Genomic DNA, 18,601 nt, shown 5'->3' with positions numbered 1-18,601 from the left:
ACCTCATTTCCTCCTTGCCTTTGCTTGGTCTATGATCTCCAGTGTGTTTCTGTGTATTACTTGCCCTGGCTGACTTCTCTTCCTATTCCTAATTTTTTCTCCTGACTATGATGACTTCTGGTTTCTTGACCCCGGCTCCTCTGATTACCTGCTCTGGAATCCAAATCCCGGCTTCTGTTTTTGACTACATTCCTGAACTGTTATTTTTTTTCCTACAGATGGTTCCAGTAATGGGAACCCACCAGAGAGATGTCCCCGTCCTCTGTATTCCCGGGATTCCACACAGGAAGGTCACACCATCCCTCACCATCATCAGGTAGATGAGGAACAATCACTGATAGTATCATTAGGATCTGTACATTATCTACATTGTTACCATTGATGTCATTTTTATTATATATTCAGAGTGCAAACCTGAGAGATTCTAAAGTTGAGGTTAAAGACGAAATAAAAGAGGAGGATGATGAGGATGGGGTGATGGAGGAAGGACACAAAGATCTGTACCAGGACACCATGGTGGAGTCATCCAGCTACAGAAACCCACCAGAGAGATGTCCCCGTCCTCTGTATTCCCAGGATTCCACACAGGAAGGTCACACCATCCCTCACCATCATCAGGTAGATGTCTGATAATTATTGGTAGATATGGTTTATAAGCAATCGTGTTTTTTTACAATGAATATTTTATTATATCTTTCAGAATGAAAACTCCAAGGATAAAATTGTTGTAAAAGAAGAGTATATAGAGGAGGATGAGGAGTATGGAGTGATGGAGGAGGTTTCAGAAGGACACAAGAATATGATGGAGCCACCTAATACCAGGAACCCACCAGAGAGATGTCCCCGTCCTCTGTATTCCCGGAATTCCACACAGGAAGGTCACACCATCCCTCACTATTACAAGGTTGGTGGGATGGAGTATCTAGAACATGGACTTGTGGAGGGGATGTGTGTGTTTTTTATGTAAGCTTATATCTTCCAGATGATATTCTCTCTTATTTTCTTGGTTTAGAGTGGAGATCCAATCGATATTGAATTTGAGGTTAAAGCAGAAGAAGAAGAGACGTATGTGAGGGATGATCAGCAGTCTATGGAGGAGGATGGAATAACGGGGACATTTATAGAGGAGGACACTCCTACAGAGATCAGCACATGTGGGTCATTAACACTAAATACATTCCTGCACCCATACTGCTCACTGATTGGTCCAGAGTAGGGCGGGGACTGGGTGATATCAGCCTGTAATCCCCTGGTCACTTTCCTTAGCTGTGTTCCCCGTCCTGTATTCCTGTATTTCTCTCGGATAATCTTCCTTCTCTGTGCTGCAGACACAATTTATGTCTCTAGACTGGATTTATGGAGATTCTGGGGTTCAGCTGGCAGTAAAATGTTGATGTTCACCATAGACGTTGCTCAGCCTAGACCCCTGGGGTATGTACCTTGGGTCTTCTGCCCCATGCCCGGGTCTAGCAAGATCTCTGACAGAACAATTCTCCCGGGGTTACTTGCTCTGTTATTTGCTGGCTGTGCCGGGTGGAGGGATATGTCTGTATAGTCTCACACCCAAGTCACTGAGTTCCTTTCATTTTTATTGAGCCGTGTATATTCTATCTATACAATGCACACACTGTTACACACAAACACACAAACACTTGAAGAAAAGACATGAAAAGACACGCACACTGGTGAACAGTCGCAAACAGTTTTACAATCCACAGTAAACATGAATGAGCCACAAATCCACCCTTCTGGTGTCACGGAGAATAAGCTGACAGTGCGCCACTCTGCAATTCCTGGTGTACTCTCACCTCTTCAGATGGACCCCATTGCTCCATACCAAGAGGACACACCCAGCATGAAATCACACACCTTCAGGTACATGTAGGCGGAGCCTCCTCTTTAGGTAGCCAGCTCCTGCTACTAGAGATAAAGAGACTCCATAGTGCTCACTGTTATATTTATTACATGGATAAGAAAAGCACTCACAAGGTTAAAAAAGCAATCCAGCATTGAATACACCCAATCACTGCAGATTCCCCAAGCATCAGTCTCAGTGTAACTTGAGGGCACTCTGCCTAACGTGATGATGTCTTCAAACCACTCCCATCTGATGTGTTGCATTCCTGAATGGACTTCCCCAGAGATATATATGGTCTTCAAGATCAGTCCAGTCTTCATCTTGGTTGTTCTCCCCCCTTCCTCACTCTCTGACAGTGCTGTATCTTGGCCTAGGCCAACAAGGCCCAGGCCTAGGGCGGCACTTTGCAGGGGGGCAGCAAAAAAGCTGCACCCTGCACAAAAAAAAACAGCCTCCTCCCGATTCCCGCATGAAACGGGTCTCCGCAGGATTGCGCTACACTTTTAATATAGTGCCAGTCTTATGGGGTGAATTGGGCCAGAGGGCAGAGTCCAGGAGGATAATCGGTCTGGCACCCCCATAAAATGGTCAGTAATGAGGCTGCACTGATGGGCAGTAATGAGGCGGCACTGATAAGGCTGCGCAAATGGGTACTGATGAGGCTGAACGTATGAGAACTGATGAGGCTACGCTGATGGGCACTGATAGACTTGTGGTCTGTGGTTCACAGATGAGAGGGCGGGTCGAAAACAGTAAAGGGCGTGGCCTTTACAGGAAGGGGTGGGTCATATGTAAATTAGGGGCTGCACAAGTTTAGTCAGGCCTAGGGCAGCACAAAACCTAAATACACCACTGCTCTCTGACCTCTGGTGGGGCTCAGCCCCGCTGTTATTTATGACTAAATCATGGACTAAATAAGGAAGTGCGGGACTTCTTGTGTTGGGAAGATGGCAATGAGTGATAGAGGGGGAGGGGACACTCGTCCTATAATCCCCTCATCACTGTCACTCCTATAAAAGACAGTTCTCGTTGTTTCCTCACTCTCTGACTAAGGTCCATGAATAAAGAAATGAATGAGTAGGAGATCAGAGGACCCATTTACTAGTTACCTTGAGGGGGGGAATTGTAAGATCCTCAGAGACAAAGCTGTCTGATGTGGGCGGAGTCCTGGTTTGGGGGAACCAATCTGCTGATGTCTAGTAATAATCTTTGTATTTCTATTTTAGTAGATGGACGGGAGATGAGGAAAACCTCAGAGGATTGTCTCACTTTGTCTCCAGACTGTAAAGTAGAAGATGAGGACATCACACAGTATAGTCCAGGAGAAAACCCGGCTACCTCAAATGTCCATCCGACACCACACAGTGTAGATGGACCATCGTATTCCTCTTATCCTGAGGAACCTCAGACTGTGAGGGACAGTGCCGGACTATCATATTCCTCTTATTCTGAGGAACCTAAGACTGTGAGGGACGGTGCTAGATCATCGTATTCGTCTTATCCTGAGGAACCTCAGACTGTGAGGGACAGTGCCGGACCATCGTATTCCTCTTATCCTGAGGAACCTCAGACTGTGAGGGACGGTGCTGTCCTTACAACAGATAAGAGGTTCTCCTGTTCTGAGTGCGGGAAGAGTTTCCGTTGCAAAGGCAATCTTAATGTGCATAAAAGATCTCACTCCGGTGAGAAGCCGTATTCCTGTCCTGAGTGCGGGAAATGTTTTTCACATAAGTCCACCCTTTCCAAACATCAGAGATCTCACACCGGTGAGAAGCCGTATTCCTGTCCTGAGTGTGGGAAATGTTTTTCATGCAAGTCCGCTCTTTCCATACATCAGAGATTGCACACAGGTGAGAAGCCGTATTCCTGTCCTGAGTGCGGGAAATGTTTTTCACAGAAGTCCTATCTTTCCACACATCAGAGATTGCACACTGGTGAGAAGCCGTATTCCTGTCTTGAGTGTGGGAAATGTTTTGCACATAAGTCCGATCTTTCCACACATCAGAGATCTCACACGGGTGAGAAGCCGTATTCCTGTCCTGAGTGCGGGAAATGTTTTGCACATAAGTCCGATCTTTCCACACATCAGAGATCTCACACCGGTGAGAAGCCGTATTCCTGTACTGAGTGCGGGAAATATTTTTCTAGGAAGTCCTATCTTACCACACATCAGAGATCTCACACTGGTGAAAAGCCGTATTCCTGTCTTGAGTGCGGAAAATGTTTTGCACATACGTCCACTCTTTCTACACATCAGAGATCGCACACCGGTGAGAAGCCGTATTCCTGTCCTGAGTGTGGGAAATGTTTTTCAGAGAAGTCCGATCTTTCCAAACATCAGAGATCTCACACGGGTAAGAAGCCGTATTCCTGTCCTGAGTGCGGGAAATGTTTTGCACAGAAGTCCCATCTTTCCACACATCAGAGATCTCACACGAGGGAGAAGCCACTTTACTCTCCTGAGTGAGGGAATTGTTCAGCACTGAAGCCCGGTCTTCCTGTACATCAGGGGTCCCACACAACCCTGGAGGTGTATTTGTGCCTTGAGTGCAGGAAATGTCTTCTATATGAATGTTGGTGGACATGTGGGGAAGAAGCACACCCTGATATACACCTCAGATATACTCCATGGCTGATCTTCATCATGTAAGAAACACTTCATAAGGAGATCAGAGATCACCAAAGACATGGATGAAGTGTTGTCCCGTGTTGGCCATTGATAGCAGGAGAAAAATAAAAATGGAGTCCTTACCTTTCATTGGCTGAGTACATTTTGTGCGGGAAGATTTCACAAACACTTACAGATCTGGTTGTTATAAATGTGTTGATGAAATGTGACCCGCATTCCCCCAGTCATGGTGAATTGGGATTTCCTATAATGGTCAGTTCCATCTAGTGGCCATAATGTGCTTTCCTGACAGATGTCCATGGCAGCATACGTTTGGGTAGCCCCGCCCTCGTTCCTCCCCATAAGACCCCACCCCCATAAATGTTCAGGATAAGCCATTGGCTGCGTTCCTTTTTTGTCCTCCTCACTTATAGGACCATTTTTGTATGAAGTTTCCTACCTATTGGAAGTATTGGTGGGCGGGTCTGGTGCTGGACAGCTGTGCGGGATGTCAGGAGCTTCCTTTGGTATCCAGAAGTCTTCCAGGATGTCCCGAGTGGTCATTGAGTCCCCAGCTATCAGCGGGGTGGTGTTATGGCACACCTATTCACCAAAAAGTGTCAAGAAGTAATAAAAACACACACACAATTTTTGAAAAATCCTTTATGATAAAATAACTACTGCAGGCTCCTCCTCCATTTGACATTTCTTACATAGGTAAGAGGCGGTATATCCAAGTATATCCAAGAGATATACCTAACCTACAGGTAGGCTGAAACCTACATTATTAAAGATAAGAGTACACTAACTATGAGTCATAAACAAGATGGGCTTTGATCATATACCTAGGTGACCCCTATAGAGAGAGACACCAACATTTTATGGGAGTATAAACTCCATCCGGTGTATACCAACCTGCTATCCTCATAAGGTGATAATCCTTCCTCCTTTCCGTATGAATAGATATAGAATAGAGAATGTAATTACTCCTCACACTATTACACATATATATTTTATCTTGTACCTAGGATCATCAGGACAGATACCTAATATATACAACACATTTTGGTCCAATTTTTCCCCCTGTGTCCGCCCCAGGTCGGGTTAGTTTGTTGGGGGTTTGAAGGAAGGCTGTGTGCTAGTAAGCCATGTTTGTATTTATTATGATGTACATCAATACAGATTATGTTCTATGTTTATGAAACACTAATATCGAGTCTGTTTATAAGAGAAAACTGTCTGTACATCTTCATGGTCCTGAAGAAGCCTTGTGCGAAATGTGTTGACCTGTGAACAGAGGAAATATCTATACCTACACGAACCTTATGATATATATCATCTTATCCTTATATATGTATGATGTACATGAGTGATATTAGTAGGAGACATTGATCTCCTGTGTACAAGCTGAGCTCAGTTTGGGGCCAGTTTCCTCATTTTATTGAGATCTGGTTTTAGATAAATCAATAAATGTTATTTTAGGATAAATCCATGTAGTTGTTATCTGTCTCATGCTGTGCCCTTAAAGTCCACACATATGACAGTGGTTCCTTGTGATCATCTGTAGTTTCACATTTTTTTTGGGATAAGAGAAGGGATTTAGTGGGATTCTCCAAATAACTGTTCACAGGTGAGGACAACTCTCTCAATAGAACTGTATCGCAGATCATCTGCAGGACCATAAAGCACCTGTATGGGATGAAGAAGTCCCTTTGTAGCTGAAGGAACTCAGTGAACCTTGCCTTTTCAAGACACTAGCCAGTGTCTCCTTTAGCTTGCACCCAGTAACTGACTTTTAACACCCAGAGGAGGATCCAACAGCACAAGTCCCAAGGATCCCCTGTGGGGGGTCTATACTCACAAGGCTCTAGGAGCACACACACCAGTCTTACTCAGTAGTACCAGACAGGATCCGCAGACATCCTCCCTCAGTCAGCCCTCGTAAGGACCAATGGGTTTGCAACTTCAATGTTTTAGGCCCTCAGGTCGCCCACCCCAGGCTGCCTGGCAGCCTCTGCAAGGGAGAGGCAGCAGCCCCCTCCCCACTTAGACCTCTCTCCCTAGAGGAGGTAGACTGGACTGGACTACGAGCCCATGCTCTCTTCAGATACAAATGCAGGTACCCAGCATGCCTTGGGGCACATCCCCTTCTAATTGGCCAGGGCTGTACAGACATCCATGCTCTCATCTGCCAGGCTTCCATCCACCTGTCCAATATACTCCATGGCTATTGGATCAGTGTGAAACATCAAGACAGCATGAGCTGTGTCCCTGTTAGGCAGAGAAAACAAAAACTATATCCACTCATTCTAGCACCTACCTAGGAGGGCTCTACATCTGTATGGCAGGGTCTGTTTGATTATTCACCTGCTGGGACGGTGCTCTGATGTGAGAAGCTGCAGTGTCAGTATTCCTTTAGCAGTAATGAACCCCTTACGGGTTTTTCTCACCCAGCAATCAAACAACTGTTACACTGTCTTTTCTGACCGCTTAGGAGACTTTAGCAGCCGTAGTTTGAATTGCGATTTTTTTTTTTAATTACTACATAGCTAGAGTAGCAATTATATATGGTATAATATTTTTTTCTTAACAATGTGGAGTTCTCCTTTGCACCGTGTCTGTTTATCATGGATTTATTTCTTACTGCGTCAGGTCTTTGTGCTAATCCCTCTGTGGCTGCTCTATGCAGGTTATAGCTGGAGGGGGGCAGCATCTTCCTTACTGATACTGTTCCTGGATTGTCAGCCCTTCTGCAGGCCTCATAAAGCTGGTGTATGGGAAGCTGACTGATGGACACTTTCTATCAACTCTGATGTCAAGCTTTTCCCTTGCAGAATCAGTCAAGTGACCAATTTAACCCTCTTCAATTCCTAAAAGGAAGATGAGGATGGTCTATAAGCAGGTTTTTGGGCCTCCCTTTCTGCAGAGGTACCTGCAATGCAAGTACTGTATTTATCGGCATAAAACACGCACAGGCGTATAAATAAAGAACTTGCAGTCTCATCAGTGCCCATCAATGCATCCTAATCAGTGCCCATCAATGCATCCTAATCAGTGCCCATCAATGCAGCCTCACCCTTGCAGCCAGATCAGTACCCATCTGCAGCCTCATAAATGCAGCCAGATCTGTGTCAATCTGAAGCCTCATAAATGCCGCCAGATCCGTGCCCATCTGCAGCCTCATAAAAGCAGCCAGATCAGTGCCCATCTGCAGCCTCATAAATGCAGCCAGATCAGTACCCATCTGCAACCTCATAAATGCTGCCAGATCCGTGCCCATCTGCAACCTCATAAATGCAGCCAGATCCGTGCCCATTTGCAACCTCATAAATGCAGCCAGATCCGTGCCCATCTGCAGCCTCATAATTGCAGCCAGATCCGTGCCCATCTGCAACCTCAAAAATGCAGCCAGATCCGTGCCCATCTGCAGCCTCATAAATGCAGCCAGATCCGTGCCCATCTGCAGCCTCATAAATGCAGCCAGATCCGTGCCCATCTGCAGCCTCACGTCAGATTACATAGAGCACGGTTCTCCTATTTACTCAGCGGCCTCTTTAATAAAAAAGAGAATAAATTGTAGCACTCAACAAATGTAAATGTATGTTAGCTGCACTGGGTGCATATTTGACCCGGAAGTGTATGGTCTCACGTTCCCGACAACCCTGTACGTCGGGAACGTGAGACCATACACTTCCGGGTCTGAGGAGCGCAGGGGTGGAGCGGCGTCTCCTATTCCCAGCCACCGATTCCGATTTTTTAAGGCTTTTATCTACTTTGATTGTATTAAGTGCAATATACCTTAAATAAATGCTTTCCTATTGAGAAATACTGCACCATGAGAGCGTGTTTATTATCTTACCATTTATGGCTTGGCTTCTGAATGTGGCATCGTTCTGGCTGTTGTACATATACCTATTAGAAAATGGGATGCACAAGATTCTAATGAGGCTCATACAGCGTGTTTGACCCCCTAGAATTAAAGGGTCCAGTGGCTCTGGTAAGCGGTACCTATACATCTCACTGGGTGATCGTGTGGAGGTGAAGGCTTTTTCTAAAAGAATCACTCCTATCAAGTCTGTGTTTCCATTATTGGCTGTTTGGTTGACCCAATTGTTTGGACACTAGAGACTTTTATCATTTGTACGATTGATGTTGATTTAATTAAGAATTCACTGTGATTTACATTTGTTGAGCGCTACAATTTATTCTCTTTTTTCACTCATCACGTTTTTTACGTTTATGTGGCAGCTTGCACTGTGGGAGCTATTCCACCTGTATCACTTTTTAGATTATTTATTTTATTCATTTGCACAGTTTTTTGGTTTAGCCCATTTTTTTCACATCTTTAATAAAAAGTCCCGCCTCCCGGCTCCTATGATAGACAAAACTCTGGTCCAATGACAGTCCAGAGGATTGGACTTCGTATTGCAAAGGCCGCTGAGTACACAGGAGACCCATGCTCTATGTAATCTGACGGTGTTCATCCCACCTCCTTTCCTTCCGAGGCAGCCAAATGAAAATGTCGGCGTATAACACGCACCCACTATTTACGCCCGATTTTCAGGGAGAAAAGGCGCGTGTTATACGCCGATAAATACAGTATTTTTAGCACTTCCAAAGGAGAGCACTGCCTTTTTTCCCTATGATGTTTAATCTAGAAGCTCATGCTAGAAGAGTGGTGCAAATTGAACAGAAGGATAGAGCACCAGAATGTCTTAGTGGTCATCACCTTGCAGCACTGGGTTGCTCAGTTCAATCCCCAACCAGGACACTTCTACCTGTACTGCAGGATGTCAGATTAGGCACTTGTGGAGAGAAAGAGGCTTTCCAGCATAATGAGTCACCTATTTGGTTGACATGGCCTTCATGAGCTTAGCCATATACATGGAGTTGCCATTAGGGGATACTGTGTCCTTCAGGGGTATACTCCTTAATGATCATTAGGTGGGTCCTTTGGGGGGTTTAGGGTCTTCTGGTGGTAACTTTATGTATTAGACTTATCCCTAAGGGGTATATCTGTCTGCAGTTGTAGCCTGTGAATCTGCCTTAACCCTTGCCTCTCTTCCAAAGCAATGGAAGTTGGGGTGAAGAATATTGATTCTATCCTAAAGAATAATTCTACAAGTTGGACATTCTTGTCTGCATTGCAAGAGATTAAACTGTATCCTTTAAAAGCTAGCTTCATTTGATAGCAATGAGCTGCATTTAGTCCGGCCTCCTGCTTTAGAGTAAATGTCTGCCGACATTGAAACATGAAAGAAAACTGCAATTCTAGAGTCAGTGTCTAATTCCAAAGAGGTTTGCTCCTGCAGTTCTGACTCGGAGTCCAGAAAGCATTGAAGAGGGAAAGAGAGTCCTCATCCAAAAAGGCAGGAAAGACCTTGAATTCTGGGGGAGAGGTTGCTTACTGGTCTTTTTCAGATTGTGCCACCCATTCCTCCGAGGACCATGGAATTGGTGTTTAGAGGTGGGTAGAGGTTGGAACAAAGGAATGGTGCTCGGAGGTAGGTAGGAGGTGGAACCAAGAAATGGTGCTCGGAGGTGGGTAGAGGGTGGAACCAAGGAATGGTACTGGGAGGTGTGTAGAGGGTGGAACCAGGGAATGGTGCTCAGAGGTGGAACCAAGGAATTGGTGCTCGGAGGTGGGTAGGGGTGTGGAACCAAGGAATGGTGCTCGGAGGTAAGTAGGGGGTGGAACCAAGGAATGGTGCTTGGAGGTGGGTACGGGGGTGGAACCAAGGAATGGTGCTCGGAGGTAGGTAGGGGGTGGAACCAAGGAATGGTGCTTGGAGGTGGGTAGAGGGTGGAACCAAGGAATCATGCTCAGAGTTGGGTAGGGGCAGAGAAAGGGGCAGTTCCTGCACCTATTCTCTGGGAAAACAAGCCCTGATAATGAGCCACCTATTTGCTTGTTGTGGTCTTCATGAGCTTAGTCATATGAGTTGTCATTGGAGGATGTGTGAGGTCAATCAGGAAATAAACACCAAACTGTTAATCCAATCATGCAGCCTGCCTGGCCAGGAAAGGGGGGGGGATGAGTGTGTGATGGTAATAGGCAGTAATTTATCCCCCGGTGACAGTGGAGATAGCCCCATCTATAAAGATATACAGTACATACACACACAGCACAAGGCCGTGTTCACACTATGAGATGATTCTCGGGGCTGCAGTACCTCTGAGCTCCACAAGGTGGTGATCAAACTTCTACCAAGACAGGAAGTGATGTCAGGTATTAATAGGAAGTTCCGGGTGAGAGGTGAGTAAGGAGGAAGTAGAGCGGAGACTTTGCTGGAAGAGGCAGAAGAGGAGGTAATAAGATCTTATTTTCTATTTATTCCCAGTAACCCCCCCCCCCCCGTCATGTTCGTCCTCTTCCTCCATAGTCACTGTGATGTCTTTTATCTCCAGCAGATGATGATGCACACGTATATAGTGTGGAAACCTAGATTAACCCCTTCAGGGTCAGAACATTCCTCCTCTTACATATATATTTTTATCCTTACCTGTCTAGACAGAAACCTGTATAGATCGAGTGACAGAACGAATGAGGATGGAGGAGGACCGGAGTCACATGACTGAGAAGATACTAAACCTCACCCTGGAGATCATCTACCTGCTGACCGGAGAGGTGAGGGGGATTCTGGGAGGTCACATGACATCACTCTTATATCTATTAATAAAACACAGACCTGACCGGAGAGGTGAGGAGGATTCTGGGATTCTAACATGATATTCCTATTGGTTCTCCAATACAGAGATTTCCTCTTCTGAAGTCAGGTGATCATATGACCATCACAGTGCCTCCATGTGACTCCATAAAACCCGAGAGACACAACATGCAGAAGATTCTAGAAGTCACCAAGAAGATGATGGAGCTGTTGACAGGAGAGGTGAGCGGTGCTGGGAATTCTGGGACATTATCCAGTAACAGACAAGGGATGGGTCTTGATGGTGACTGTATCATTGTGTGTGTCAGGTTCCTATAAGGTGTCAGGATGTCACTGTCGATTTCTCCATGGAGGAGTGGGAGTATTTAGAAGGACACAAGGATCTCTACAAGGACGTCATGATGGAGAATCAGCCGCCCCTCACATCACCGGGTAAGAGGAGACTTTATTGTAAAGGAGAGAGCAGTACGGAGGCTCCACCTAGATCCTCCATCATCTGATAAACACATAGAAACAATGTATTCAGGCAGTGTGTGTCAGGGCTGGGCTCCTGCAGCTCTTTCTTTCAGAGCTCAGAAGTTGCTTAGCTGTCGTTAATTACCAGCCGCTCGTTACCACAGTGACTCACCTGGTTACCATTATCTACCTCATTAGTCCAGCCTACAGCCAACTCCATTTTGCTATTTAGGTAGCTTAGCTCATTTCCTCCTTGCCCTTGCGTGGTCTATGCTCTCCAGTGTGTTCCTGTGTATGACTTGCCGTGGCTGACTTCTCTTCCGATACCTGTTCCTGATTTGTTCCGCCTGACTATGCTGACTTATGGTTTTTCTGATCCTTACTCCTCTGATTACCTGTTCTGGCATCCAAACCCCGGCTTCTGTTTTTGACTACGTTCCTGAACAGTTTTTTTTGCTATTTACTTAAAGGTGTGATTTTAACTGCACTTTCTGTTGAAGCACTCAATACCACTGCAGCCTCGTGCCTCCCCACTTACCATTGAGGCTTTTGATGGGAGACCTCTACAGCCTGCCCATGTGACCCATGAAACCACTCCATTGACCATGGCTGTAAGGGCTCTTCACCATTAGATAATTCAAATTCCTAGTCATTTCCTTTCCTCATTACCCAGTTGTCATTGGTTATCCTTGGTTACAGAGGCCCAATCCCTCTTTTAATTGCCGTAATGCTGAGGTTTTGTCATGGTCCCCACAATGCACTAATACATCTTTTTAGAAAGTGATTAAGATCATGTTCACGTCTTCAGTCTCTTTATTGCCAGAAGAGTACCATGAATTCTGTGATGTCTTTGACAAAGGTCAGGCCGCTATTTTGGCACATCCGCCTTTTGAGCGCACAGTTGTCCTTCAACCCCGGTGCCATTCCTCCTTGTGGCCGGGTTTACCCTTTGTCTGTCTCAGAGGAGAAGGCAATGGAGAAGTATGCTGCGATTTAACTATCCCAGGGGTTCATCCTCAAATCCTCTTCTCCTTCCAGTGCCGACTTTTTCTTTGTGGGGAAAGAAAAGAGTGGTGAACCGAGTCTCTGTATCGATTATAGGGGTCTCATTTGCATTACTGTTAAAAATACTTATCCGATCCCATTGATAATGGAATTATTTGACTGCCTCAAGGGAACAAAGGTCTTCACTAAGCTCGATTTACGAGGGACATACAATCTTGTGAGGATTAATTAGGGCCACGAATGGAAATTTAATACTAGGACCGGACACTACGAATACCTCGTAATGCCCTTTTGGTCTCTGCAACGCTCCTGCAGTTTTCCAGGACTTTATTAACAATATCTTCTGAGATATGCTGCCATAATGTGTGGTGGTTTACCCGGATGATATTCTCATATATTCTAAATCCCTAGAGAACCTCCACACAGATGTCTCTCCCATGTGCTACAGAGGTTGAGAGAAAGCAACCTCTATTGCAAGATGAAAAAATGCGAGTTCCATGAACAGGTTCAATTTTTGGGTTATGTCATTTGTGCTGCCAGGTTTTCGATGGACCCAGAGAAGCCATCTGCAGTCTTAAAGTGGCTTCGGCCATAGGTCTACGTGCTCTACAACATTTTCTTGGCTTTGCCAATTATTATCAGAAATTTATGAGTAATTTCTCTTTTCTGGTCAAACCCCTTCATTGATACTGTGTGACCAGAAAAGAGGGGCAACCCACAGAATTGGGCAACCCACAGAATCCATTAAATCCTTTGAATCCCTCAAGGCCACTTTTGCTGCAGTTCCAGTGCTGGAACATCCTGATCCCATGTTACCCTTCATTCTTGAAGTTGATGCGTCTGACACTGGAGTAGGCACTTTCCTGTCTCAACCTCCTACCCCTGAGAGTTCTATCCATCCTTGTGGCTACTTTTCTAAAAAATTGTTTCTAGCAGAATGAAATTCTGAAACTGGGGATAGAGAATTATTAGCCATAATTTTAACTCTTAAAGAAGGGAGGCATCTCACCAAGGGTACTACTGTGCTGGTCCTCATTTTGACTGACCATAAGAATCTTTCATTCTTGTCTGAGGCTAGACGTTTATCTCCTGGAAGGGCTCAGTGGGACCTTTTTCTGTCAAGCTTCAATTACATAGTCTCATTCATACCTGATACAAAGAATATAAGAGCAGATGCCTTATTGCCACAGTTTTCCTCCTCTTCCAAAATGGAGTCTGTTCCCACTCCTGTGATACCTTCGGACTGCATTTTGGCTATTTTTTTCTAGTCTCACTTCAGCTTTGGGTGAGAGACTGATGCCCTCTCAGATCCATTCTCCTCCTGGTAAACCTCATGACCCCTGCTTTGTCCCCGAGAATCTCCGCACCATTTTCCTCCAGCCCTACCATTCACCTAAGACAGCTGGGCACCCAGGAAAAAATCAACGGCGTATGGACATATTGTTGAGACATATGGCCTATGTCTCAACAATGCTGGTGGCCTAGTCTCCGTGCTCATGAAACCAGCTTTGTAGCCGCTTGTCCTGTGTGTGCTCAGAATAAAACACCACGACACCTTCCAGTGGGCCTCCTTCAACCTATACGCAGTGCAGAGAGGCCTTGGATCCACTTGTCTATTCATTTTATTATGGATTTACGCAACTCCCATAGCAACACCGTTATTCTTATGGTGATTATCCGTTTTTCAAAATGTCACATTGTATTCCGCTAAAGAAGTTGCCTGTGTCCAAGGAACTGGCATCCATTTTCACTGGAGAGTTCTTTCAGTTACATGGGTTACCTAAAGTTATCATCTCGGACAGTTGGTGTCCAAATTTTGGTGAGCCTTTTGTGCACAGTGGGGAGCTCCGCTTTCCTTATCCTCTGCATATCACCCACAGTCCAATGGGGCCGCAGAATGGGCCGACCAAGCCTGGGAGCAGTTCTTACGTTGCTATATTTCTGACCACCATAACACTGGTGTGACCTGTTACCTTGGGTGGAGTTTGCTCACAATAGAACAATCAATGCCGCCTCCTGATTATCTCAGTTTATGGTGAACAAAGAGTTCCAGCCATCCATGTTGCCTGATACATCTGTTCCGCAAGTAATTTCTGCATTAGAGCAACATCTTCAGGAACTCTGTTCCACTTGGGTGCAGGTCCAGGAATAATTGCAACACTCCAGAGAGAGGTACAAACCATGCTGGCCGCCGATGCCTACCTTCACCCTCCTACCAAGTGGGGGAGAGGGTCTGGCTGTCTTCCCATTACCTCTAATTCTGTGTTCCCTCACTAAAACTGGCACCTCGATATATTGGGCCTTTCCGCATACTCTATAAGGCTAACATGGTGGCCTTCACATTAGATCTTCCTTCCAACGTTCGTATTTACAACGTATTCCATGTTTCCTTACGTGTTATTGCTATATCACCTCAGTACCATGCCTTCGCCCGATTAAGGTTCACAACCACATGGAATATGAGATACAATCTATTAGGGCTGGGCGATTTTGCCTAAAAAAAAGATCTTCGATTTTTAAAGAAAAATTCGAGTTTCGATTAGATTTTCGATTTTTTTTCCAATGCACTTAAAAAATGACTGCAGAGTCTGGAGGGAGGACTGAGGAGAAGGAGAAGCGCTGTATATGTGTGTCTGACTCTGATGGACCACCGCCGCGCCTGGATGTGACATCAGCTGCGGGGCGGGCGGTGCGTCTGTACAGGCCGGGGCTGCGGCGAGCTGTGATAGGTACAGTCAACCCGGCCTGGATGTGACGTCAGCTGCCGAGAGAGGAAGCGGGCGGTGCGTCTGTACAGGCCAGGGGCTGTGATAGGATAGGTACCTAGCAACTTGATTCTGCAAATCGCAATGTGTTTTGTAAACTGATTGCAGGGTGTCATTAGGATACACTCCGCAATTAGTTCACATGAACGGGTGACGTAGATGCGGTCCCGAATCCGCTGAGAATTCAGACCGCATCTACTGTGAACCTTGGCTAATAAACATGATCAGATAATCGGGCAACTTATCGTTCGCATTTTGTTGCATGATACTAGTATCAAATTCAACAATGCGCAGTTGCGCACTAAACATATGATTTTTTTTTTTTTTTTGGTACGATCCTGGAAAAGCTTCCTGGTTGCGTAGCTACGTATCGGATAGTGCAAAACAAAACTAATGGCAGCCAGGCTTTTTTCGGGTTATTTTCGTGTTTCTGATCACATACTGTACTGATTAAATGTTCGCTAGGCTATCACACAACAAAAGTTTTCGTGTTTGTCCCTTCGGATTTTTTGGGGCGAAATGTTGTGATTGGCTGTTAAAAGCTGTGCACTAACGATCAGATTATCATGCGATCAATTTGAATGTGATTTTTTTCGTACGATTATCTGTGGCTTTAAAGTGCTTGGAAAGGGCCCACCCACAGCTGTTGCCAGCTCTGCCATTCCCTCAGGGAGCCGGGCCCTCTGTAACTGTTTGGATCAGTTGCCCATAGAGAGGATGACGGAACATCCGTACCCTGATCTCCTCTATGGTGAGAGGCTGGCAGTGACAAGGATTTCATCACTTCTGATTTTGGTGCCATCATTTCCTGGCTGCTACAAACACGATCAGTGTTTCACCAGATGAATTGCAGGGGAGATGTTAGGGGTCTTATGTCTCAATAAAGAGTACCTGTCATTGCCCAAGCTATCCTAAGGGATGTGTTTCTTCCTTTGTCATAGTAATAAAGTTAAATAAAAAAAAAAAAAAAAGTAATTAAAATATGTAAAATAAAATAAAGAAATAAAAGCCTATTAGTACATATATGAGGTAATTGTATCGTCACGATGCTCCCTGCGCCCCCCATACATTCCTCCCTTGGTACACTGACACATGTATCCTGACACTCCTGTATAGAACACAGAAGATTGAGAACTCACCCAGGCTGACCAGCACAACCACAAGGGCCACGATTACAGAGATCACGGTGGGGTCTTGTCTCTGGATTTCCAGTCTGATGGATTCCATATCCAACGACCACTGAGGACCGCCGTCATCCTGAACCGCCGCCATACCGGTTCACCAGGAGTAGCGCATGCGCAGTACAACAGACATCGCAACCAACATGTCCCTCGCCTCTCAGCTACGTGTCACTTCACGCCAACCAATGAGCCGAGCGCTTCCGGGATCCGCACAGCACGCTAAAAGCCCGCAGCCTGTACAGACGCACCGCCCGCCCCGCAGCTGACGTCACATCCAGGCGCGGCGGTGGTCCGAGGCAGAAAAAAGTATTGTAGAAAAAAACTCGAGTTTAAAAAAAAAAATCATTCCAAACTAAAAAATCGATGAATCGATTAAATCGATTTATCGCCCAGCCCTACAATCTATCATTGACTCCCGTAGGTTTAGTGGGAACATAGGATATCCAGTTCACCGAGGGGTTACGGTCCAGGGGAACGCTCTTGGGTCTCATCCTCGGATGTAAATGCTCCTGCCCTGCTCCAGGCTTTCCATATATGTTTTTCCCTCAAGTCTGGTGCTCCCCCAAGGGGGAGGGATTGTTGGGGAAGAGGGTACTGTCAGGGCTGGGCTCCAGATAGTTAGCAAGCTGCTCTTTTCTTTCAGTGTTCAGAAGCTGCTTAGCTGTCGGGTAACTACCAGCCGCTTGTTACCACAATGACTCACCTGGTTACCATTTCCTGCCTCATTAGTCCAGCCTACAGCCAGCCCCTTTTTTGCTTTTGAAGCAGCTGAGCTCATTTCCTCCTTCCCTTTGCTTGGTCTATGATCTCCAGTGTGTTTCTGTGTATTACTTGCCCTGGCTGACTTCTCTTCCCATTCCTAATTTTTTCTCCTGACTATGCTGACTTCTGGTTTCTTGACCCCGGCTCCTCTGATTACCTGCTCTGGAATGCAAATCCCGGATTCTGTTTTTGACTACATTCCTGAACTGTTATTTTTTTCCTACAGATGGTTCCAGCAATGGGAACCCACCAGAGAGATGTCCCCATCCTCTGTATTCCTGGGATTCCACACAGGAAGGTCACACCATCCCTCACCATCATCAGGTAGATGAGGAACAATCACTGATAGTATCATTAGGATCTGTACATTATCTGCATTGTTACATTGATGTCATTTTTATTATATATTCAGAGTGGAAACCTGAGAGATTCTAAAGTTGAGGTTAAAGACGAAATAAAAGAGGAGGATGATGAGGATGGGGTCATAGAGGAAGTACACAAAGATCTGTACCAGGACACCATGGTGGAGTCACCCAGCTACAGAAACCCACCAGAGAGATGTCCCCGTCCTCTGTATTCCTGGGATTCCACACAGGAAGGTCACACCAACCCTCACCATCATCAGGTAGATGTCTGATAATTATTGGTAGTTATGATTTATAAGCAATCGTGTTTTTTTACAATGAATATTTTATTATATCTTTCAGAATGAAAACTCCAAGGATAATATTGTTGTAAAAGAAGAATATAAAGAGGAGGATGAGGAGTATGGAGTGATGGAGGAGGTTTCAGAAGGACACAAGAATATGATGGAGCCACCTAATACCAGAAACCCACCAGAGAGATGTCCCCGTCCTCTGTTTTCCCGGGATTCCACACAGGAAGGTCACACCATCCCTCACTATTACAAGGTTGGTGGGATGGAGTATCTAGAACATGGACTTGTGGAGGGGATGTGTGTGTTTTTTATGTAAGCTTATATCTTCCAGATGATATTTTCTCTCATTTTCTTGGTTTAGAGTGGAGATCCAATCGATATAGAATTTGAGGTTAAAGAAGAAGAAGAAGAGACGTATGTGAGGGATGATCAGCAGTCTATGGAGGAGGATGGAATAACGGGGACATTTATAGAGGAGGACACTCCTACAGAGATCAGCACAGGTGGGTCATTAACATTAAATACATTCCTCCACCCATACTGCTCACTGATTGGTCCAGAGTAGGGCGGGGACTGGGTGATATCAGCCTGTAATACCCTGGTCACTTTCCTGAGCTGTGTTCCCCATCCTGTATTCCTG

The 18,601-nt window shown here is 45.5% G+C and overlaps 4 protein-coding genes across 4 annotated transcripts in view; 3 read left to right on the top strand and 1 right to left on the bottom strand.

The window, feature by feature from the left end:
* LOC309564067 (uncharacterized protein) overlaps positions 1-3,364 on the top strand; it is a gene marked incomplete at both ends in the record, with an annotated part of 29,531 nt that extends 26,167 nt beyond the window's left edge. Inside the window, 3 exons of the mRNA XM_082268693.1 lie at positions 219-316; positions 701-766; positions 3,341-3,364. Of these exons, the coding sequence (XP_082124819.1) occupies positions 219-316; positions 701-766; positions 3,341-3,364 (188 nt within the window). The remainder of the gene's footprint in view (positions 1-218; positions 317-700; positions 767-3,340) is intronic.
* The window catches only part of LOC309564464 (uncharacterized protein), a gene marked incomplete at both ends in the record, with an annotated part of 826,241 nt that overhangs the window by 167,936 nt on the left and 639,704 nt on the right, over positions 1-18,601 (top strand). Inside the window, 1 exon segment of the mRNA XM_082269094.1 lies at positions 3,709-4,222. Within this exon segment, the coding sequence (XP_082125220.1) occupies positions 3,709-4,222 (514 nt within the window).
* The window catches only part of LOC309564057 (uncharacterized protein), a gene marked incomplete at its 5' end in the record, with an annotated part of 455,352 nt that overhangs the window by 217,243 nt on the left and 219,508 nt on the right, over positions 1-18,601 (bottom strand). The window lies entirely within an intron of this gene.
* The window catches only part of LOC309564066 (uncharacterized protein), a gene marked incomplete at both ends in the record, with an annotated part of 30,261 nt that continues 22,962 nt past the window's right edge, over positions 11,303-18,601 (top strand). The window contains 3 exons of the mRNA XM_082268692.1: positions 11,303-11,356; positions 11,443-11,566; positions 17,530-17,576. Coding sequence (XP_082124818.1) covers positions 11,303-11,356; positions 11,443-11,566; positions 17,530-17,576 — 225 coding nt within the window. The remainder of the gene's footprint in view (positions 11,357-11,442; positions 11,567-17,529; positions 17,577-18,601) is intronic.

This window comes from Pelophylax lessonae (assembly GCF_965119305.1).
Source record: "Pelophylax lessonae genome assembly, chromosome: 9".
NCBI classification, from domain to species: Eukaryota; Metazoa; Chordata; class Amphibia; order Anura; family Ranidae; genus Pelophylax; species Pelophylax lessonae.
Note: the sequence above shows the minus strand (reverse complement) of the source record. Positions and strands in the feature narration are given on the sequence as shown.